Genomic DNA, 22,784 nt, shown 5'->3' with positions numbered 1-22,784 from the left:
ATTGAATTACAAAACACTTATGAACATAACTGCTTTTTAGAGAAGCATTTCCAAACGGACCAATGGAGCATCCATCATAATGGCTACATGACAGGGTAACAGAAAAATTTACCATAATTGGTTCAAACTGCAATGGACTGATGTCTCAAACGGTTAAAGAATGTTTACCCTTTGCACTCGAGATCCCGTATTCAGATTCCTCTCTCCTTCAATATCGCTTTTATACAAAAAAAGAAAAAGAAAATAAAGTGTAAAACCATCTAACAGCATAAAAGAAGTATACTGGCATTAACACAATAGAAAGAAATATACATCGTCGTGCTTGACAGTGTCAGGTAAAAATAAAGAACAAGAAAAGCTCAATGAGGGCTTAAACAATAAAAAGAATATGCTTTCAGCTGAGTAATCACAGTACAACAACACTAGCACGTATGGTAAAAACTCAGAAAGTCAAAAACCTTGGGCCATTTACAGATTCATCGACGCCTATTCCGTGAGTAGCTTGGGGATCCTGTGTTGCCTCTGTAGTTTCTGCTCGGAGAATCTAGCGGTCCCCTGAACGAAGCATAAGCGCGTTTAGCTGATTCAGGTACTGAGTCTAACGGAATTGACTCCACAAAACATGCCGTGTTGATGTGAGTCCTCTCAAGCTCTGCTTGAAGTAATTCAGAGCTATACTGCTGGGCAAGTGCCTGAAGCATTCAACAATTTACTTTCGAGTTATTTGCAAATAAGAAAAAGACCGGGAACATAGAACTTTACTACGAGGTTTAACATGACAACCAATTGACGTGGTAAAGATTTCTTTCATCCTATTTACTATCCAATATTACTATTCTAGTCGACTATGCATACGTATGCACACATACCTGTCACCATAACCAACTAGTCAACTTGGCATTGTGTTTTAAACATTGTACAAGAAGAAATCACTAGAGAATTAAGGTTTCTTACAATGAGGTCATCAGGTGACACACTCATCCCATCCTGTCTATCATCAGCCGCCTCTTCACTTCCACGTGTTGCTCGTCGATTATGCCCTGGATTCTCCACATTTTCTGATACATTCTCAGTGGCTTTATCGAGAAGTACACCTTGTAAGGACTTCAAAGACTCCCTTGCACCCGCAGTTAAATATGGATTTAATACAGTCTCGAAGTATTCAAGCTGCATTATTTACACAAAAGGGAAATCTCTTAGAACCACATCCGACTATGCATGATCAATGATGGTAATGACTTGCTCACTCCCAACGAGATATCATATGAAATGAACACTCTGTAATTTTCTATTTCACATCAACCTTTCAAGGTTTTATTTTTATCACATATACATATACAATGTATATATGTATATATTTTTACAAGGGAAGTTGTCAAAATATTTTTCCATTTTTTATATGCATAACGTGTTGGATACATTAATATCTTATCAAAATTAGGTGCATTTAGAACAAAAAGGTTTTATCTCAGAGAATATCATTCATCGAGCACCCAAAGGAATGTGGTGCAATTGCCATTTATTGTTGCTCATCACCAAAGCCATATGCAAATTAAACCATCAACTTGATACAACATGCATACTGCAAAAATCTTTTACCTCAAGCATTAGCTGACAGAAACCATTTGCATCAAGTGACCTAAGATCTTTCGATTCATATTCATGGAACAGGCTGATAAACGTGTCAATTAGACCTTCAACAAGAATGCCAAGTGTCTTGTCCAATAAGGGCTTCGCACCAGAGAATACCTGGAAAGTCGAAATTGATTTCATCAAGTTTATTGAGAAGACGACTCAAAAGTTAGAGCTAAGAATATGAAACCGCATATATGCATAAGTCCTAACCACTGGAAAATAACATATAGAAAGAAAAAAAAAAGATATTTACATGCTCATTGAGCAGGCAACGTACCAATTCATACTATGGCCTAAAGAATAAAGACATCAAAAATTAATATAATACATGGCTTGCACTAAGTACCTCTGCATGCACAGCTACCAAAGTGTGCAGTAACTCCACAGCAGCATCACGCACACCCTGCAAGACACCATTTATTATGAGGTTCCAGTTCAGTTATTGAAAAAAAAATACTAATAGAAGTACAACTATAAATGCCAAATGCTAAATTCTTAAGTTTCTTACTTTTACAGCAGGTGCTGCTCCCCATTGAACACCAGAATCCAACAAATAGTTCCAGGCAGCAGTTCTGATCAAATTTGCCTGAGAGGAAAGTGAACTGTTAAGTTTCACGTAAAGGACTAAAGAAAGTGCATCATAACGTCAATCCATGTCCACTTGAATTTCGTGAACAAATGATAGGAGCAAAAAATGTCGGCCGTGTTCACATAAAGGACGGAATGATTGCAGGCAAATTTACTCACACAACCGAACAGGTGTTGAACCTGAAAAGTTGCAAACTCACCCCTTCCCCAAAAGAATGGGGAGAGAATATGTCGTGTGGCACAAAGGAAATGGATTGCCTTATTATAAACAAAGTAAAAAGAGATTCTTTCAGAAAGAACGCACCACTGCACTCATTTAGTTATATCATATATGAAGTTACGAACACATCAACAGAAGTGGACCTATAACTTTAACTACATTTTCTTAGCCAAGAAGGCAGTAAGTGTAGAAAATGCCCACACAGTAACACAAACTGACAAATGAGAAAAGCAAGATAATATAGTAGACCTACAGAAGAACATGATCGATGTGCGTGTTTGTTGGGGTGTTCAACTATACCTTAGCAAAAGTATATTGCTCAAGGACCTTCTCTTCAAGACCAGAAAATGACATAACTAGGTCTTGTACGTCACCATCCTCCTCCTCTCTTTCCCTATAAAAAGTAAATAGAAAATATATAGCAAGGTAATCAGGCATAACCAAACAGGTCATATTAAGTGCATAAAAGTTTTAAACCATCAATAAATGAGCATGAGTCAACTATCAATCGATGAGCATCACCTACTGGTCCAATGCTTTGTTTGAGTTTTTTAACTTTTTTTATAACCTGGAACATCCACATCTTTGACCCGACTAACCTCTAAGGGAACATTTTGACCCTCCATTTCGAATGGCCAGGAAAACCCATTGGTCTATCTACTTGACACTAAATTCAATACCACCTTCATTATCGCATTCTTATCACAGGTGTAGCAAATTTTCATGTGAACTAGTAGATTTCAACAATCGACTTATGCATTTTATTTATTTTCTACAAGTGTTATTGGGGGAGGGGGAATTGAACATAGAACCTCATGTGGATGAGTAAATGCAGTTAACCATTTGAACTAGAAGCCCTTGCTTCACAAATGAATCTTTAAACAAAAGAACAATATCCTAAAGCCTGCTCACATGCAAATTCTAGTCAGTCTTGATCCAACCAAATAGTTATTGAATATGACTACGCCATTTGAAAGTGGAAGATACAAGATAGAAGCCAATATGATTTCTGGTTCTTGGGTCCCCACTTCAGTGAATTATATACAACATTCCATATATCAGGTATATCCAACTGCTCCTAATAAATAGGGCAAGAAACACGATGATATCCTACGGTTCAATGAAGAGAAAAATAAGGCCCACATACCTAGACTGTAGCCAGATGTGCTTGTAATTTTTGTACAACTCATAAGAAAGTTCTTCTCTGCAATAGCCAACATTACTCAAGACTATTAACAACTGTTGATGTGGGCCAACACTTCCTGGGAGATCAGACCTTTCTTCTAGGGTATGAGAATATCCATTTTGTACATGTGAACTTCCTTTGGATTTGTTTACGGAAAGCTCACTTCCAATGCGCTCTAGATGACCTGATTAGTGTGCAGAGAATGGAAGCATCACAACCGGACATTAAATACTTAACATGAAGTTGAGTTAGGTAGTCATCCATCATACCTGCAAAATCGAGCATACAGTTCAAAAAAGCAAGTCTGACAGATTCTTGTGTTTCTTGGAGTTGCATGAACATTTCTTCCGACTTCGTAGCCTCAGTTCTTAAAGATTGAATCATCCTGAAATATATAATACTGTTAATGATGAATACATAAATAATGAGTGAATGTTCTGAACTTCTGCAGAGAAATAGGTAATGAACACTTAAAAAATCTTGAGCATGTCTATCACATAAAAACCCTTGATTAAGTCACGCTTAGGGACTTACAACTTGATTTGATCCATTGCTGATGTCATAACATTACGGAATGCTAGAGGCAAGAAAGAGATTGTGTAGGGAGATTTATTCCTTTCAAGAACTGATACAGGAACCCATGTCTCGTCTTTTGAAATCTCTGCAGTTGATGCCCGCATCCATGAGCAAAGCCTGAGGATATAAATCTTCGTAATCTCTGACTGAAGCGCTCGAGTTGCAGTTACTATTACAAAAACAAGTCCAACCTTCAGAACACTTCAAGAAACCAGCACATTGCAGGTAAAGAGAAAGCTAAGATACCAGCAATAGAAGGAGCTGATTCCTTTGCTTGGAAAGCTTCACATGCTTTAGATATTTCTGTTATGGCATCCCTCATATACGGTTGCAGAATATTTGATTCTTCAAGATCACGGAATGTATTGCAAACCTGCATCAAGAACAAGAGTAATAAAATTATAACTACTTACCGAACGTGGGTTTAAACTGAAGATATGCAAAGAACAACGGTTGAATGGAGTTTGGCATGAGCTGATACTAAATTTTGATCTGAAGCATATAAATACAGCATATAGAATTAAAATACATTTTAATATTTATATTTGTAAGGCTCCCTATCTCTGATTAGAGTCATAAGACAAAGAAAAAAGAAAAATACCAACTTAAATTTGAAGGAAAATCACCATTTCTCTTTACACTATCCATAAGACAAAGAAAAAAGAAAAATACCAACTTAAATTTGAAGGAAAATCACCATTTCTCTTTACACTATCCAGATAGCCTTATTTCTAAACAAAATAAAGCATCAAAGAATGTAGAACAGAGTTGATCAAGAAAATTTGTCATTCTGCGATTACAATAGAAAATACTCAGTTTTACTAAAATTTACAAACTATATTGATAAATTTTGTACTCAAACATATCCACGTTCATCTATGTACCTAAGCTTAATGAACCAAGCCTTCCATTTATGTAATTCTAATTGGTAATAAGCAGGTTCAGCCAGCATACTCACCTTGACTCCATACGCGGATATGGTATTCCGTATCATTCCAGCAACTTCATCAAGAGAATGAGTGGAGTATTTCCCATTTCCAACTTTATCCTCAGCTTTATTTGCCGGAGCATTAGCATTTGATTCAGTAGAAACTTGGGACGACTGTACGATTGAGAGTCATAAGAATGGAAGTGAAATCATCTCTCACAGGAAAAAAAAAAAAAAAAAAAAAAAAAAAAAAGATCACTTAAATATGGCAACACAAATATAAATATGGTTTTTCATCACTGAATTTGCATGATGGGTCATCGAGAAAATGGGAACAGTGGCTTAAGCTATTAGGTGTAGGCACTTTCCAAGGTGGAATCTTCTAGTTTTTCCTATTTAACCTGAAACCGATCGACCTAGGCATGAGCAGGTTGAAGAGAGCTCTAACAGGCATTGGAGGGCCGAACCCACGTATGTGGAAAAGTACGGGATGAACTGTAGCCAGGGGTGAAAGGCCATATAACTGCTTCAATCAGTGTTGAACACGCAATAGGCTTAAAGTTCTCCATGCATATTCTCATAAAGCAGCTCACATAAATATGCACCAGCTCAAATATGATGCTTGAACAAACATGACAGTGTAGAGAACAGAAATCAACCTCTTCGGCATCAGAAATAATAATACCAAAAGAAGGGAAAATATGCAGAAACTGAGAAACTCCGGTTTTGCATTTAGGATAATGGTAAAAAGAAAACCCAGAGCGCATCCATCTTCATGCAGTTTGGAAGTTTACATTCCTTTCCTCAGGTATTTATGTTAAAAAGTGATTTTAAGGTTAGGATAATTGGAAGTCCATACTCCACAGTATAGCAGCTATTGACTGACTAGGTATACTAAGAACAATCTATAGTTCTATCCATTGCATTCTTCACGTCTCATGTTGAATGAATATATTTCACCAATGGAAAAATGGATACGTAAAAGCAAAATAATATCATTTAAAAAATACAAAAAGAGAAGGTAAAAAAGTAAATGAGAGATGGAGTGGGAGATAAGCATGTACTGGGGAACTTTGTAACTAACAAGATTTCCCTGTGGAATATTGTAATTTTACCAAATTACAGTTTATTGGCAAATTCACCATATACTGATGGCTTTCTAAATAAATAAGCCGGTCAAAGTTTCCAGCCTACCTTCTACAGTTGACTTTATATTGCAGTATTGATGTATATGATTAAGGAAAACAGACCAAATATATTTAATCAGTTCTATGAAAGTGAAACTGTATCTCTTATCATACTAAAGCATCAGAAGACCAAATATATTCATGTGTGCATTACGTGCATGTATACATGTACTTCTGGAACCGTAGAACAAAATACAGCGCAAAAATTATTAGCTGTATATAAGACAAAATGCATGAGCATCATTATAGACAAATTTTATCAATAAATAAGAGTAGATCTTACATATATGCCAAAGTTAGAATAAAGTGTTAACCATACCTTTGCGAATTTTCCACTGAAAACAGAAAGTGCCACTTTCCAGAAAGCTGGTATGTGATGATAAGTACAGCAGTTAATCTGCGAATATACCTCCCTCTAAGAGCATCAACTTCTTCACCTGTCAAGTCTACTGGCAGAGAATTTACTGGAAGGTGGTTGTCCCCAAGAGAATAGTTGACATCCGACTGACAGTAGTGTAAAAGAACAAATTGTTAAGCACTGACCCACTCTTTAGCTGTTCCTCAGTGTAAGATGATCCAAGGATTACACTTACAGATTCATTTAAATCTTCTTGAATCTGCCTCCATCTTGCATCAGACAGAGCCCTTTCACGTAACTCATTATGTAAAGTCTCCATCCTTGCTTCATGATCTAATGTGCACTTCTCAAGCAAACCTCGAATTCTGTTATTCTGAAGAAGAAACGAACAAAAAGAATTCAGTACATTGACAATGCGCCCCACTGTAGTTGTTTCTTAACGCGTAGTCATATTCAGGTGCATAGGAAATTCAGACAAACTATGTCCTCTGTTTTTATTCTGACTGATTTTTATCTGGTGGTGTGAGGGGCAAGAGAGATTGTGTCAGAAAAAGGAACTCGGGTTTAACCTCTCTTTTTACTAAGAACAGGATTCTACTAACATGGAGAATGAGTGACATGCATAGGAGGACGAGATATCCACAAATTAAAAGGAAGAGAACATAAATATCAACCATCAACAAGTAAGACCACTCCACTAGAAATACATATTACATAAATTTGGAGCACCCCATTCCGACGCCAGACTGTAACCCTTGCTCAGGTTGATTATTGCCAGTATGGTCCAGATTCAGTCTGGCAAGATAATTGTACTCCATCCACGTGATAGTGCAGTGATGCAAATCTAATTTTAAGCTTCCATTCAAAGATTATCCATGTCGAAAAAAAAAGGCCAAACTGAAGGGACTGATGCATCTAACTGTGATCTAACAAATAAACAAACTTGGTGTTGCCAGTAAACACTGAAATTTCATTATGATAATCAAATGGTGGTTCCGTTTTAATTGATTTTGAGCAAGGACTGATCCTTGATTTGCAATATAAAAAATAGACGTTCAGATCATTCAAGATATGGAGACACTCTACCATTCCTGCTTATATGTGGGCCTTTCCCATCACTAGAGAGCACATACTATGTGCTTAATATAAGTTGGGAACAGCAATTGCAAAGATTCTAATCAAGACTTCCTGCTTTGGTTGGTTTATCATTATTTCCAAAAGCTTTAAGCTATTAGAATGTGGCACAATAATCTTTTTATACTCGAAGAGACTGGCTTCAACAACCAAGCACTGCAATTTCGAATTCCAATGGTAATAATCTTGATGATTAAAATTCTAATCAGCACTGCTTAGTTTACAAACAAGGAAATTTAAAAATAAACAAATAAATCCCAAGTATAGTTACAAATTTACTAACCTGTATATTTAAATAGTGCCATACAGGATCTGACTCGGGCTCCAGCTCCAATAACAGCCTCACTGTGTTTTCAAGCTACATTAACCATAATAAAGCTTTAGTAGAAAATTATTAAAAGAATAAACAATAATAAATGCTAACAAACACAAAAGTATGATACTAGTAAACAAGATATGGAGTCTCACGCAACAACTCACTTCAATGCATGTGCATCATTTTGTCTAGCAAAATCACCCTATCACCTCTCAAAAAGTCATAGGTGAAAAATGGGCATGGGCCCACAAAGATTTCAAAAACAAAAAGGAAATGAAGAAAAGAAAAGATTATAGGTGGTTAACAAAGTCTTCTGTTCACAACTTTTTCAAAAATCTTGAGTTGTTATAATGTAGGCCAAGAATTATTTTATATTTTCATTCTTTCTTATATGGGGGCTTCTTTCCACCAATAAAGCTAAACAAACGGAATTCAACTTAATACTTGGAGCTGGGGGTTGAAACTATAGAAGTTCAACTCAGAACCTTCTCTTCTCATACAGAATAAGCTTAATCACTGCTCAACAACTCAAGCTCTAATGTAAGATTCAAGCTTCGCTTACAAAAACATGAGGAGGACCATAAGCCTCGTAGACTAGAAACAACTTAAGCTTTTCATCACTTTTACAACTTTTCCAATAATCTTAAATGAAATTCTAATCTTTGAGGTTTAATTTGAAAGTTAACCAGATAGCAACTGGTCCTGCACCTTACGATATGCTAGATAATGACCAAAAATGTGGAAGAAGGATAAAGGAAAAACTCTACTTCTGTCAGTGAAGGACTTGTACTTTGGAATTCACGACTATAGCACTAAGGACAGAACACCTCATGGTACTTTCATTAATGGTAAGAACATAATATTACCGAGATTTATATGTTGAGCTTACATTTGTTAAATCTATTTGTGGATCTTCCATAGACTTGTAAAGCATCCCTTTAAACTCATGCATCACCTTTTCAACCTCTTCAAGTACACGCTTCAGTATTCCCACCTGCAATCAAATGATAGCGAAGGTACATCTAATTTAGTGGGAACAGTGCACTCTAATGCAAAATGATTGAACAGATTACAGAAATCTAATAGTAGTACTAAGCTGTATTTATTCTGAATAAGGGGAAATGAAACCAGCTGTCTAATAGAGTCTTGCAACAATTATTATCAGGACCTTGCAAAATATTTACTTACGAATTAAAAATAAATACAAGACTAGAATATATGCGACTTTCTTTCCAAATATGCACAAGACTAGCATAGATGCGATTTAAGAGCATTAAAATTATATAATTTTACCCACACATAAGAAAATCTAATCAATAAAGATTGTTTATACATGAGAAGGCAGAGCTATCGATTTGGCCTTCTTGTACTCCCTAACTGCCAAGTCATATTCTCCCTTGCTTATGCTACCACGAATTGTACTGGGCAAGTTGAATAGCGTTCGGAACCTCTGTAGCATTCCTTGCACGGACCTGATCTTCTCAGCTTGAGCCTATAGTCATTCAAAAACTAGATGAAGCTTATATCATCCAAGTTGCATAACTGCACATAAATCTCCAACCAAAAAAAAATTTAGGTCTTACCAACCTGTCTCTCAAATAGAGGCTGGAATGCACGATTAGCCAATGAACTCACTCCTTGCATACAGTTAAACAAATGAGAGGTGCCTGAACCTTCAGGGTCTTCTTCAATCCGTTTTAACTTTGACTCAATATCTGTGCAATAATCAATATCTTCCACATCAGAAATCAAGAAGCATCCCACTTAACTAGTATCTATGTTTCAAATGAGCTTTCACATTTTTAGGCAATAGGAAGAAATAAATAAGGGCATTGGGAAGTTGTGTCTCAATCCAATAGGACTAAGCTAACAAGCAAATCTTAAACATAAAAGTAAACCAACTGCCTTGTTTTGATGTGCTTTCCACAGAGGTACTCCAAATTACAAGTTCAAAAGTGGCTGTTTATATTATGTCAAGATAGGTGTATTTAATCACTAAAGCAATTACATCTCTCAAACAAATTACAAGAATGCAGGCATGTCAGTTGGAAGTCCAATCTTTTAAGCAACCAGAAGTGCATGACAGGCGCTGATGACTTCCAGCTAGATGTTATTGGATAGTTACCACATGAACAAGATGTCTCTACAAGATTAACATGAGGGTAATGCAGAAAGGCTTACATTGACATAGTGATCATAACAATTAGCCATCCCTTTTGCTTTTTGGGTCCGAAATTAGGAAGACTATCAGATAATGTTTCTCTATTTTACATTTTACCTTCCAAACAAGTAACCAAACTACACTATGTCTAGATATTACATATGGCACATTTTCGGTAATTTCAAAATTTTGAACTGTAAAACACATCTAAAATTAAGCATCTCCATAAAAAAACCAGATCCCCAAGTGAGATGTGACAATTTCTTACCATCAATTGTGGTTTTACAAGAGACAAAGCAGTCAAAATTGTCTTTGACCAGCTGTTTTCTCTGCTGAGTCCGTCCTTTAAGATCACTTTTTAGAGCAAGAGCACCTGCCTCCAAATCTGCTGCACCAGTATCTTGGTGTATCCGTGATATAAAGAGCTTGGCATCAAATTTCTCAGAGAAATACAACAACTTCTCTGTAAATAATCCAATTCACGTATTAGTGTTTGTTAAGCAAAACGGCAAGGTGGTACTAGAAACTTGAAACTTGAAAGTCAATTAAATACAAAGAATAAGAAGATAATGCAGCATAGCAAGAGCGAAGGTGGTACATTACCACGAAGGTTGTTATCCAGTTTGTCATCCTTGGACGGAAAATGGTCCGACGACTCAGTAATCAATCTTAAGGTTTTGTTGTCTATGATCCTGTAAGAACAACACAATGCAAATGCAAATGCAGGTGAAAAGCGAGACCCTCCACTCTAAATAAATTCGGAAAATAGTGGAATAAAGTGCTAACCCCAAGCCTAAGGGATCAATGCATTCCATGCCCCGTGGGAAAGACTGCAAATTGTTAAGCCCCTTTCGTGCCAAGCCCACTGTCGAAACTTTGCGCTCAACCTTTTGGGCCACCGGTGCTGATCTTGTCTCTCGCATTTCACGAACCCTACGAGCAAGCTGCCAACACAAACCCAAATCATTCCCAAAATTGAAAACTCAAAGCATTCAATTACCCAATTCTCTCTCTTCAAATGTGTATTATATGTATACCTCGGCCTCGTCGACGTGCTTCCAGATACCGGGCTCTCCGCCGTCCCAAGCGGCATCATCATCTCCTCGAGAACCACGTCTGGCGGCAGCAGCAGCAGAAGCGGCGCTGCCGCCTCGATACCGCGCGCGCTGCTGATCTTTGGCGGTGGAGTCCTCATCGCCGCTGGATATGCTGAGCATGTCGACATCGGATTCGTCGTCGTCATCCACCACCCGCCGCCTGTTGCTGGTGTTGCTGGTTTTGCCGGCGTGATTGGGGGCAGGAGAAGCGGCGGGTTTCCTGGGCGGTTGCTGGTGGGGCTGCTGGACGTAATTGGCTACGGGGGCAGAACGGGAGTTGCTGGAGGTGGGCTTCCTGTAGTTGACGTCGCGCTGGGCTTGCTCCTTGAGAGCCATCTGGAGGAGCTCATCCTCGTCGTCGCCGTCGCTCGACATTGCTGGGGATTCTGCTGCTCCCTCGACTCAAATTCGCAATTTCAGATTTCAGATTCCGAATTTCTGAAAAATCCAGAAAAAAAATTGTGGAATCGGAAGGATCTGAACTTGTTTCCCACCAGAAATTGAGATGCAATTATATAACACAGCAACCGGTTGCGTTTGGCATTCTGTTCCAATTGTCCAACGAAACAGTGTAATGGACTGAAACCATTTTAGCCCATATAATCAATCGGTCTCATTTTTTTATCCTTTTAGTTGAAAAAGGTCTCATTTCTTACTCGTCAAATAATTGAAATTTGGAACAAAAATGCTATATTGCACCGTACACATGTCACTCTTTATTACTATCTTTTTTTTTTTTTTTTTTTTTTTTTTGTCAAATGAGTCGTTGTGTGATCAGCGTCTACAAAACTAGAATCTTGAAGAATACATAATGAGAAGCATATAAAAAAGGCACACAAATCAAAATTTAAAACTTTATTTTAAGTTGATTTCCTCTTTAAAATTTTGTTTTTATATGTTATTTGTTGAAAATGCTAATGGGTTAATAAATGCCTACAGTGATATTGAAAACCTTGGTAAATTTTTTCAATACTCACACATATTAGATTTGCAACATTGGTAGTGTTGATATGTGGACTTGGAAATGAAGGAGATCATTTTTCAAAAGGTGTGTTGTAAATTTTCAACATGTAATAATACGGAGTTGTTCTATAAATAGAGCATTCCGATTGCTATAGAGATAGAAAAGAGAAAGAAATGAAAGAAAAATAACATCAGTATCTATTCCTTCCACTTTTATTAGTCATTCCTTTGTGTTACAATTATAATGTGATATTTTACACCTGCTTCGCTCTTGTCACTACTAAAGGTCATCTCTTTGACTTTTACCTATTTATAACGCCACTAGTACAAAAACATGTTTGCGCGACGGAAACTTGCGCGACACAGCTAAATTCGTCGTGCAAAGTATGTTTGCACAACGCTAAACACAAAACTTCGCGCAAACGGCCTTTGTGCGACTGCACTTTGTGCGACGAAGACTGGCGTCGCGCAATACTGTTTTACGCGACGTAAGGACACTTCCGTCGCCAAAAGAGTATTGCGCGACGCCAATCTTCGTCGCGCGAAGGCCTTGCCCGACATTTTGTGCTTCTCGCAAGATTTTGGCGCTAAACCAAGAATGTTTTACCACTTTTTTGTTGACTTTGCGCGACGCAGGGCTACAAAAGTCGCGCAAAACAGCTTTGCGCGACGCACGTGCACTTGCGTCGCACAAAGATGTTTTGCGCGACGCCACATGCGTCACGCAAAGTCAACGACTTTTTTTTACTTCACTTAATCAGTTTGGGTGGTAGAAATTGCAAACTAGTTGCAGCTGCTACCTCCCTCCCCCATCTCTCTTCAAAACGTTCTCCAATTCTCTCCGTTCCTTAATCTATTTGTATCCGGTAAGTGATTTGATTTTGTATATGTAACTTTGAATTGAGAATTCAAACTAAAACTACTAAATTTGTTTTGTACAGGATTTTTGTATACAATTATCATTGAAGAACGAATTTGAAGGTATTTTCTTCATATTGCATATGGGATTTTTGTATATGTACCTTTGCTTACTTGCTATGCTCTTTTTTGGTAATGGTGGAGTTTTGTAAGATTGAATTTTGAAGTAATCTTTATTAATTTTACCTATTAAAAGGAGTGAGACTATAGATATATTGTTGAAGACTTGTTTGGGCTTCATTTGAATACTTTATCGAGGTTAACTTATATATTTACATAGAAGAAATTGTAAGAAAAGTTGGTTTCCCATTGAAATTTCCTTAATTTGTGCTATACGGTTGAATTGAGTGTAAATCCAATGCGTTGCAGGTAACTAAGAATTATATAGAAAACCTACAAAAGCCAGGATCTTCAAAGCTAATCTTATCATCACTATTAAATTCTCAATGCTAAGACAATAGGTTTTAGTTTAATAATGAGCGGGTTGATTTTTGTGAGCATATGCCATACTTATGTAGATAAACAATGGCTATGATTCTCTTATTAAATCCTTGTAGAAACTCAATATCATCTTCCAATTTTAATACAAGTAAGTAATTTAGGATTCATTTTTAGTCTCAATCCTTTGTAAACTTGAAGACAAGCAAAACATCTTTCAATAAGATTTTTTAAAACCAATATCTAGCCAAAATACGCTTACACTTGTGTTCATATTCTAACAGTACATTTATCTCACCACCAAAATTACTTGAGTGTAACTAACTAGAAGATGTATATTCTATGATATAATTAGTATAAACAAATAAAAACTAAGGCCATCAACAGTTATAGTTTACAAGTATTAATATTTTGTATCTATTTTATTTAGTTTCACTAATTATTGTGATTTAATTTATTTGTCTGCACATATTTTTGTACATCAATTACAAAATTGTTTTGTGTTGTACGAAGTTAATACTACTTAACTTCGTACACTTTTTTTCAAGAAAAGCTTAGTTTCCTATTTGAGAGTTAGTTGGATTTTGTGCATAGATGCAAAAGCATGCCTGCGATCCAATTAATTCTTGAATTGTCCCATTTTTTGGATAGTTTGGGAATGCATAGTTATGTGTTGTAGTTTACGATTCACAGATTAGATTTCGATAGTGGAAATTTTGGTAACATTTCCTGATGTTCTTCGAGTACACAGTGGATATTATGTATCTACTATGTGCACTTAAAGAACTGTAAGGAGATGCTGTTGAAATTTGCCCACGTTGAAATTTAATCCATTGGAATCGTAAATTACGGCACATAACTATGCATTGTTGAATGGGATAGGCTCTTACCGAAGGAATAAGGTGACAAGACAATAGTTGAAGCTTGTTGTACTTTTATTGGGATTGCAGGCAAAATGGACAAATAGTGGATATAGAATCATAATAGATGTGCTATCGAGTACTTGGATGGAATAAATTATTTCATTAAATTCGAAAATGTTCGATTTCATTTAGTAAGAAATGGGATAATGGAGACCTATACTACTTGGTATCATCATGGAGAACGATTAGACCAAGCTTCGTCTTCATACGTGACACAAGTGGAGACTGTTGAATGTAATGTGGATCCTAATGAATAAGTTATGGATATTCTAAATGATGTTTATCCATATGCTACAACCAACACCAATCAGGAAGGGAGAGATGACGGTCGTCCAACCATGGACAGTGAGGCATTCAAAAACTATGAAAAACTATTGAAAAATGCCAAGCAAGAATTATATCCGGGGTGTGAAAACTTTTCGATGCTCACAACAATTGTGGAGTTGATGCATGGCAAGATCAAGTTTTGTTTGTCAAACAAGTGTTTTGATTACTTTTTAAGAGTTATCAAGATGATGCTTCCAAAGGACAATTGTTTACCTGAAGATCATAAAAGTGTCCAAAAAGTGTTGAAGGGTCTTGGATTGGGGTATGAAAAAATTCATGCATGTGTAAATAATTGTATATTGTTCTATAAGGAGAACATACAGTTGGATAAATGCCCTGTATGCATTGAGTCAAGGTTTAAAATGACATCACAAAATAGAAATACCAAGATTCCACAAAAAGTAATGCGTTATCTTCCATTGAAGCCTAGGTTGCAGCGATTGTACATGTCGATGCACACTGCAACTGATATGCGATAGCATAAAGAAGGACGAGTAAATGACGATGTTATGAGGCATCATGCAGATGGAAAAGCATGGAAAGAATTCGATCGGATGTACCCTGATTTTGCAGCTGACCCGCGAAACGTCAGACTGGGACTTGCCATCGTTGTGTTTCCTTATAATCTGACGCATTGGAAGTGCATGAAAAAAGAATACATGATGTTGACTCTATTAATTACCGAAGATCCAGGAAAGTCCATTGATGTTTATTTGCGGCCGTTGGTAGATGAGCTAAAAGATTTATGGGAAAACGGTGTTCGTACATATGATAAGTATACTGGGCAAATGTTCACCATGAGAACAGTAATGATGTGGACAGTAAACGATTTTCTCGCGTATGCAATGGTTTCTGGGTGGATGACTAAGGGTTATTTGAAGAAAGTTGGTGGTACATTAAAGAAAGGCCATCATTTTTTTGCAGTTAATCCGAATGGGAAGAATGAGTTTTTCAACTTTATTTCTTCTGTAAAGTTTCCAGATGGGTATGCTTCCAATATCTCGTGTTGCGTGAACATAAGGGGGTGTAAATTTTCAAACATGAAGAGTCATGATTGTCATGTGATACTCCAATGCCTTCTACCGGTTGGTATTCGACACTTATTGCCTCTTGATGTGGTGAAACCAATCATGTTGTTGTCAAGATTTTTTTTGTACTTGACTACAAGGTGTTTGTGGAAGTCAGATGTTAAACAATTGCAGGACGACATTGTGAACATCTTATGCAAGTTCGAACAGATATTTCCTCCAGCTTTCTTTACAAGTATGATTCACGTGATGATTCACTTGTCAGATGAGGCATTACTTGTTGGACCAGTCAATTGCCGATGGATGTATCCAACAGAAAGGTACTTAATTAAGTATATATATATACATATATATAACAGATTAATGATCAATGAATGCTTTGAATAATTTGTAGCATACCTTTTATTTGTGTAGATATCTTGGTGAGTTGAAAAAAGTGTGTCTGATATAGGGCAAAGCCCGAAGGATCACTTGTGGAGGCATGGGTCGCATATGAGTCACTTACTTTTTGTGCAATGTATCTTCAAGATATTGAGACAACTTTCAATTGTCCTCAATGCAATAATGACGGTGGTGTCAGAAAAGAGAAACTGTATGTTTTTGCCCAAATTGCACGACCATTCGGCGATCCTGTAAAAGGCTAATCGTTTACCAAAAAAGACATAGAGGTAGCGCATTGGTTCATACTTAACAATTGTGATGAGGTTTTGCCATACCTTGAAGAGCATGAACAGTTGATGAAGCGGGAACATCCTTCACATTTATATGCCAAGAAGCACCGTGAATTGTTTCCTTCGTGGTTTCACGAACATGTAAGTTGTATGTGTTTTGAATTCAGCATATTTTCCAACTTGTTCATGCCCGTCTTGAAATTTGGTTACACTAATAGGTTAACTTTTTGTATATGTTACATTAGATGAACAAATTGAAGGAATTGAATTCACCCTCTTACGATGAAGAATTATATAACTTGGCAAGAAGTCTGTTTCACGTTGAATTGTTCTCAGGTTGTCATGTCAATGGGATCAAGTTCTTGGGGGCAACACGCGATGACAAGTTGTCTACTCAAAATAGTGGTGTCCACGTCCCGGGTGCAGGCGACAGTGAAGACATTGATTTTTATGGCAAACTAACTAGTATAGTACAATTGCTTTACAAAGACAGGTGTCAAGTGATACTGTTTAAGTGTCTTTGGTTTGATACAAACCTACATAACCGAACGAGTATTAAGAGAGACCATGGTTTACTATCAGTAAACACTACCAGATGTTGGTACGATGAAGACCCATACATTTTGGCAACTATGGTGAAACAATATTCTTTCTAGACGACCCTAAAGCAGGCAGTGGTTGGAAAGTTGTTCAAAAGATTGATCGAAAAGGGCTATAAGATATTCCGGAACTAAATCAGGATGACAATGACAACAACGTCGCTGACCAACAATTATCATCTTTGATAAAAATTGGTGAAGAAACACTCTGAGATACTAATGTTGTCCAAGAACCGTTTGAAGTAGCTGGAGTTCCCAAATTTGAAATACCAATAGAGTTAATTTCAATTAACCTTGGTGATCTGCCACGATATAATGTACCGGAAGAGGCAAACGAAGATGAGGATGAATGGAAATCTGAAAATGATAGTAGTGAGGAAATCGAGAGTTATTATTGTAGTTTGGATGAGGATTAATTTAAACTTGTAAAGGAAAAACCAGGAGACTGAGGAGAGGCAAAGTCAAACTAAAAAAGGCACGGGAAGAATATGATCATGATCGTTTGAAGGTATTCTCCATTTTTACTTCGATTTGTTTCATGCAGTTTTGATAGGCAACTTATCTAAAAGTTAAGCTATATAAATAAAATACAATGTTGATAGTTTGTAATTATGTTTTACCAGTCTGAACAACGAAGTACAAGTTATTTACACTTGTTATAGGTTCTATTTGTGCAGATATGCTAGTATTCATGCTCATTCGGTTTTGAAGCTGCATTTTGTTTTAGCATGTAATTATTTGCTTTTATTATGAATCGACTTATTCATTTTGGATTCACTTCATTTGGATCAGGTGTACATGTCCACAGTAGGCTAAATTATTCAGAGTTTTATGTATTTACTTATGTTTGTTCACAAATGGTTACTTTTAAAAATATTTGTCCTGGAAACTGATTGGCATTCGGTTACTTACAGGTTAAAAAGGCCTTAAAGAGGGTCAAGGTAGCACTTTCTCATCCTGAGGATAGGTCTTATAGAATCACAAGGGTCTCGGTGGAACCCCTGGCAAGCTGATGTGAGTCTTATAATCTTTACGTTACGTTTATGCTTATATCTTGTTTATATGTATATATGTTGTTATGGCACTTGATTCGCTTGAAGTGTAGAACTGGAATTTTCACGCTCATTATCTACTTTCGTTTAACTATTTTGATTGAATTTGCAATATCATACATCATAAAGAGTAAATATGAAAACAAAATCAAATTGGGTTATGACGGTGTTTCATGGCAACAAAATGTTCATAACTTATCATCCATGTTTGCGTTTTAGGTTCACTCTAGAAGATTAAAGTAGAAATTCAGTAGTATAATATTATCGCGAGAGGTACAATATTGTGTTGAGAGATGTGGCAATGCATGTGCTTCAATGTGGGAGCGATTCAAAATCCAACCATAGCTTTTGTGCTTTTTGGAACTGAAGGCATTCAAGTTGGGCTTAACGATGATGATTTTTCAATCATAAATGCTGATATTAAAGGGTCAGGCACATTTATTTTTTGGCATAAACTGTAATTTAGTCTTTCGCTCCTATCGTTTGAATAATTTTGAGATATTTACTGAGCTACGATCTTGGCCTTGCAGTTGGCACTCCTTATGAGAATGGTGTTTTCCGCATGAAGTTGTTATTGTCCAGGGACTTTCCGCACTCTCCTCCAAAAGGTTTGTTTGTTATGATTATAAATGACGTAATTGATAACACTATCATTTAAGTGGACATGTCATATTTCTGTTCCCTCATTCTATTTGGAATGCGTGACCGTAGACAACTGAAGATGTTTTTGTTGATGAAAGGCCTATATATGGTAGAACTCTTTTAGTCCCTATTTGGATTATAATTTCTGGAAAATAATTGTTGTAGGCTACTTCCTGACGAAAATTTTCCATCTAAACAACGATGAGATTTATGTCAACACCTTGAAAAAGGATTGGAATCCATGTCTTAGATTACGACATGTTCTGATTCTAAGTTCCCTTGATGGTTCAGTTATATTCTTTCATTTCTGCTTATTCATATGAGAATTTTGTGTTCTCTTACAAACTCAAGTTGTCTTGGCTCCGTGCTTTGTGATAACAGGTAGTTAGATGTCTATTGATTGAACCATTTCCAGAATCACCGTTGAATGAACAGGCAGGCAATATGCTCCTTGAAAATTATGAGAAGTATGCAAGATATGCAAGGTGAGCTATAGTAATAATGTCATCTACTTCGGGTTCAGATAAATGGAGTAGGGAAGGAACTTATTCACGCCAGCTTTTATCTCAATTGTTATAGAAACCAAAAGATGCATATGCCAACTATAGATAATACTATTACACATGACTATGCAACTTAAGTAGACTTCATTTCTTGCATGTAGGCTTTGTACTGGTCTCCATGCTAAGCCAAAACACAAGTTCAAAACAGGAGCTACTTCAGAGTGGACAACTGCATTGAACGTTTATCAAACTAACACTTTGATGCTTAATGCTGATTAAAAGAACATAGCACTTGGTGCTGCTTTGCTAGTGATCTTTAGGGACGAATGATGACAATGCCTTCGATAAGGGTCATGTGCTCAACACGTAACATGTTTTGATGAGATTCCTAACCAAAGTTGACGAAAGTGGTACCAAACGCGAGAGGAACAAATTCACCGGCAAAGTTTTACTTTTTCAGAAATACTGCTTATTGGGGTTATGTCGGAAAAGTCTTGAGCCTCTGAAGGATATGGATGTCCATGGAATATGGAAGAAAGTTGAATCATCTGTTGTACGTTACTTTCAAGCCATATTACTACAAAATACAAATGCACTGATACTTTCTGATACTTTCATTTTACGTCAAAAGAAATAAGTTGTACCAAGACTTTGTTTGCTTATTCACATCCAAATGACATATGCAGTAAGTTTCAGCATATGTCATTTGAAAGCTGTACCTGCATGAGAAAGCTACAGAGTATGATAATCGGGATTTACTTTGAGGCAAATGGCCATGGCACCATCTTGTTCTCAGAACATTACTTATCATGGCTGAAGGCTAGGACTGCTGAGCTTTCTCGTGTAACTAAAGGTCACGCAAGGCGTTTTATTTTGTTGGGGTCAAAAAAACCAGGCAGTATTTATTTTATGCACGAGTGCCTGACTTGATTTTCCATTACCGATCTAAATGAAGTATATGATCATTTCTTTCAGGTTCAGAACAACATAAAGCTGATTTGAGGCTCTTGGCTGTTAGTGAATTGATTAACCAGGCTGTTGGGGATGTGTTGGCAGAGACCTCTTGTCGAGGCTATTCTGAAAGATAGGGGCTGGTCAATACAGAGGTGGAATGAGCTCTATCAAGATCTTCCCAGTAGGCAGCTTAAGGCAAGTGTAATTGGCCTTCTTCTATGTTACGGACTGTTTATTCTATTCGTAATTGTTTTTGTAGCATTCTTAAGTTTTATAATGATACTCGCTTCAGAAACTAATTCTTCCCCTTCTTAATTACTAGGCCAAGGTTGTCGATAGAGCTGCTGTTGTTACAACAAATGCAAAAATCATGGCCTGACAACCCCCGGGCATTCAAGAAGCCATCGATGCTGAAACTGGTAGGCATCATAAGTGGCCCCATTGATTCAAAGCGATAATTGGCATGTTTTACATTTCAGAACTAGATGTCTGGTAATTGTTTGTTGCATGAGAAAATTGCCTTTTCCCTAGCTTTATTGGTATATAATTCAAAATTTTTTTTTCAGGATTTTTTTTATTCCTATTTATATTGCAGTTAAATACCGTAGAAGCCAATGTTTTATATGACCATCAGGTATTGAAGATGTTATATGCGTATATGCAGAGGCATTCACAGACAGTGTAGCAGACAGTCCAGCCAACTTTATTGCAAAACTAGTAGACCAGTTTCTTGGGTTTGGTAGCTCATTAGTATCGAAAGTGATGGAATTATCATATCGTCGATGTTTACGACAGCTTACAGGGTGTTGTGGATGTGGTGGACCTTGAAATACATTAAGGGCAGACGACGAGAAGTAGAAGTGTGAAACATTGAATTTTTCTTTACATTGTTTCTGTTCTTATTTTCCATTTAGCAGTCTGTTAACACATTAGTCCCATAAGTAAATGTACAATTTTAACAAATTGAGCATTCTTGCAATCAACTTGTAGCTGATGTGATGAAGAGTGATGAAAAACTGATGCATTTGGAATAACATTTCTCAAATGTAACGTGACTGTCTTAAAAAAAATCCGAGTAAATTATTCTCGTCTGTAAAACTAGAGCGGTGGTGGAAACTACCAAGCAGTAAGATGAAATTCCAGAACAAAAAGAAGACCATCCAAAATCAGCTCGAACGATGTTCTCACAGGCCTCTACAAAAAATAAATTCAGAACATGAGAAAACGTACATAAAGAAAATACTTAAGAATCCAAAACAAGAAAGACATCATATGAGTTAAGAGTCACATAAGAAGGAAGTTTGAAAGACAAACTAGGTAAGCAACAAGTGTAAAAATAAGAACAAAAAAACCTCCATCGACAACATTATAACCTTGTGAAGAGATGGCCCTTTTATTAATAACCAAACAGAAAGTTGGAGAATTTAATAAATTTTTCTCTTCCCTTTTAGTTTATCCATATTTGGTGAAGCAAACAAAACAAACAAATGGTTGAGTAAACAAAACAAACAAATGGTTGAGTAAACAAAACAAACAAATGGTTGAGTAAAATTTCAAAGTTGTTTTTTGTTTTGGAAGGGTAGTCAACAAACTACAAGAAGAAACAAAGCACTCAAGTAAAAGTTGTCTTTCCAAGGCATAATCTCAAACACTTGAACTGCAAAACAAACTACAAGCTGGGAAAAGGCTTAAATACAGTAAAACCTTCCATTATTCTTAATCGTGTAGTGTAAACCTACAATAAACGCCCTAATCTTTATTCCAGATATTGCAACTCACTTCACCGATCCAGCAACCCAATCACTGATCAATAAATTTCAAACAAAGTCTTGGTACAGCTTATTTCTTTTGATGTAAAATGAAATAACCTGGGGAGGACAGAATTCCGTCAATTGCAGCTGTAAGTTTCAGTCTTCTATTATGATTTCATTTTAATTAACAATGCATAATGTGTTAGTATTGAGGAATTGTTTTAATTAAAAATGCATAATGATTTCAATCTTCTATTACGATTTCTTTTTTTGGATTTGCATAATCCACTGCTTCAAGACTTCAATTGGGTTTTGGATAATGTGGGTGATGAGCTACTATTTATAGTGAATGAGTTCTTTTGCATGAGTGAGGAAGGTGTCCACGTGGCACATTTGTGTGTCCCCTGTGGGCCCTATTTCAGGAGATATTACAATCATGTTTAACTTTGAAGTGTATGATCATGTTTATTAATATATGATATGAAGTGGTTGAACTTTGAACAAAGTGTGTTTCAATTATACATTATATTCTTGATTTTTTTTTCGTTAATTTTTTAGTGGATTTTGGAGATTTTATGGATTTCAGGATTCAATTACTTTTCATTTTTCATATTTAGTCACCAAGTAGT

At 36.5% G+C, this 22,784-nt stretch overlaps 1 protein-coding gene and 1 pseudogene across 1 annotated transcript; one reads left to right on the top strand and one right to left on the bottom strand.

Annotated features, from left to right (window-relative positions):
• Nucleotides 1-261: 261 nt before the first annotated feature.
• LOC103962776 (exocyst complex component SEC5A) lies at nt 262-12,004 on the bottom strand. The gene is given in 22 exon segments (XM_048591762.1): nt 262-692; nt 955-1,167; nt 1,600-1,749; nt 1,982-2,038; nt 2,144-2,221; nt 2,744-2,837; nt 3,591-3,813; nt 3,899-4,014; nt 4,164-4,374; nt 4,452-4,578; nt 5,164-5,307; nt 6,640-6,701; nt 6,704-6,824; nt 6,914-7,051; nt 8,096-8,170; nt 9,018-9,122; nt 9,462-9,620; nt 9,716-9,843; nt 10,558-10,752; nt 10,893-10,981; nt 11,076-11,233; nt 11,327-12,004. Coding segments are annotated over 22 exon segments (3,294 nt in total). The 5' UTR covers nt 11,762-12,004; the 3' UTR covers nt 262-476.
• Nucleotides 12,005-18,598: 6,594 nt separating this feature from the next.
• On the top strand, nt 18,599-21,089 carry LOC103941463 (annotated as a pseudogene).
• Nucleotides 21,090-22,784: the final 1,695 nt, after the last annotated feature.

Source organism: the organism of the source record quoted next, unplaced genomic scaffold (genome assembly GCF_019419815.1).
Source record: "Pyrus x bretschneideri cultivar Hongxiangsu unplaced genomic scaffold, Pyrus_bretschneideri_v1 Contig35, whole genome shotgun sequence".
In the NCBI taxonomy this organism is placed as follows: Eukaryota; Viridiplantae; Streptophyta; class Magnoliopsida; order Rosales; family Rosaceae; genus Pyrus; species Pyrus x bretschneideri.
The sequence above is the reverse complement of the archived record's forward strand: the minus strand, read 5'-3'. Positions and strand labels throughout refer to the sequence as shown.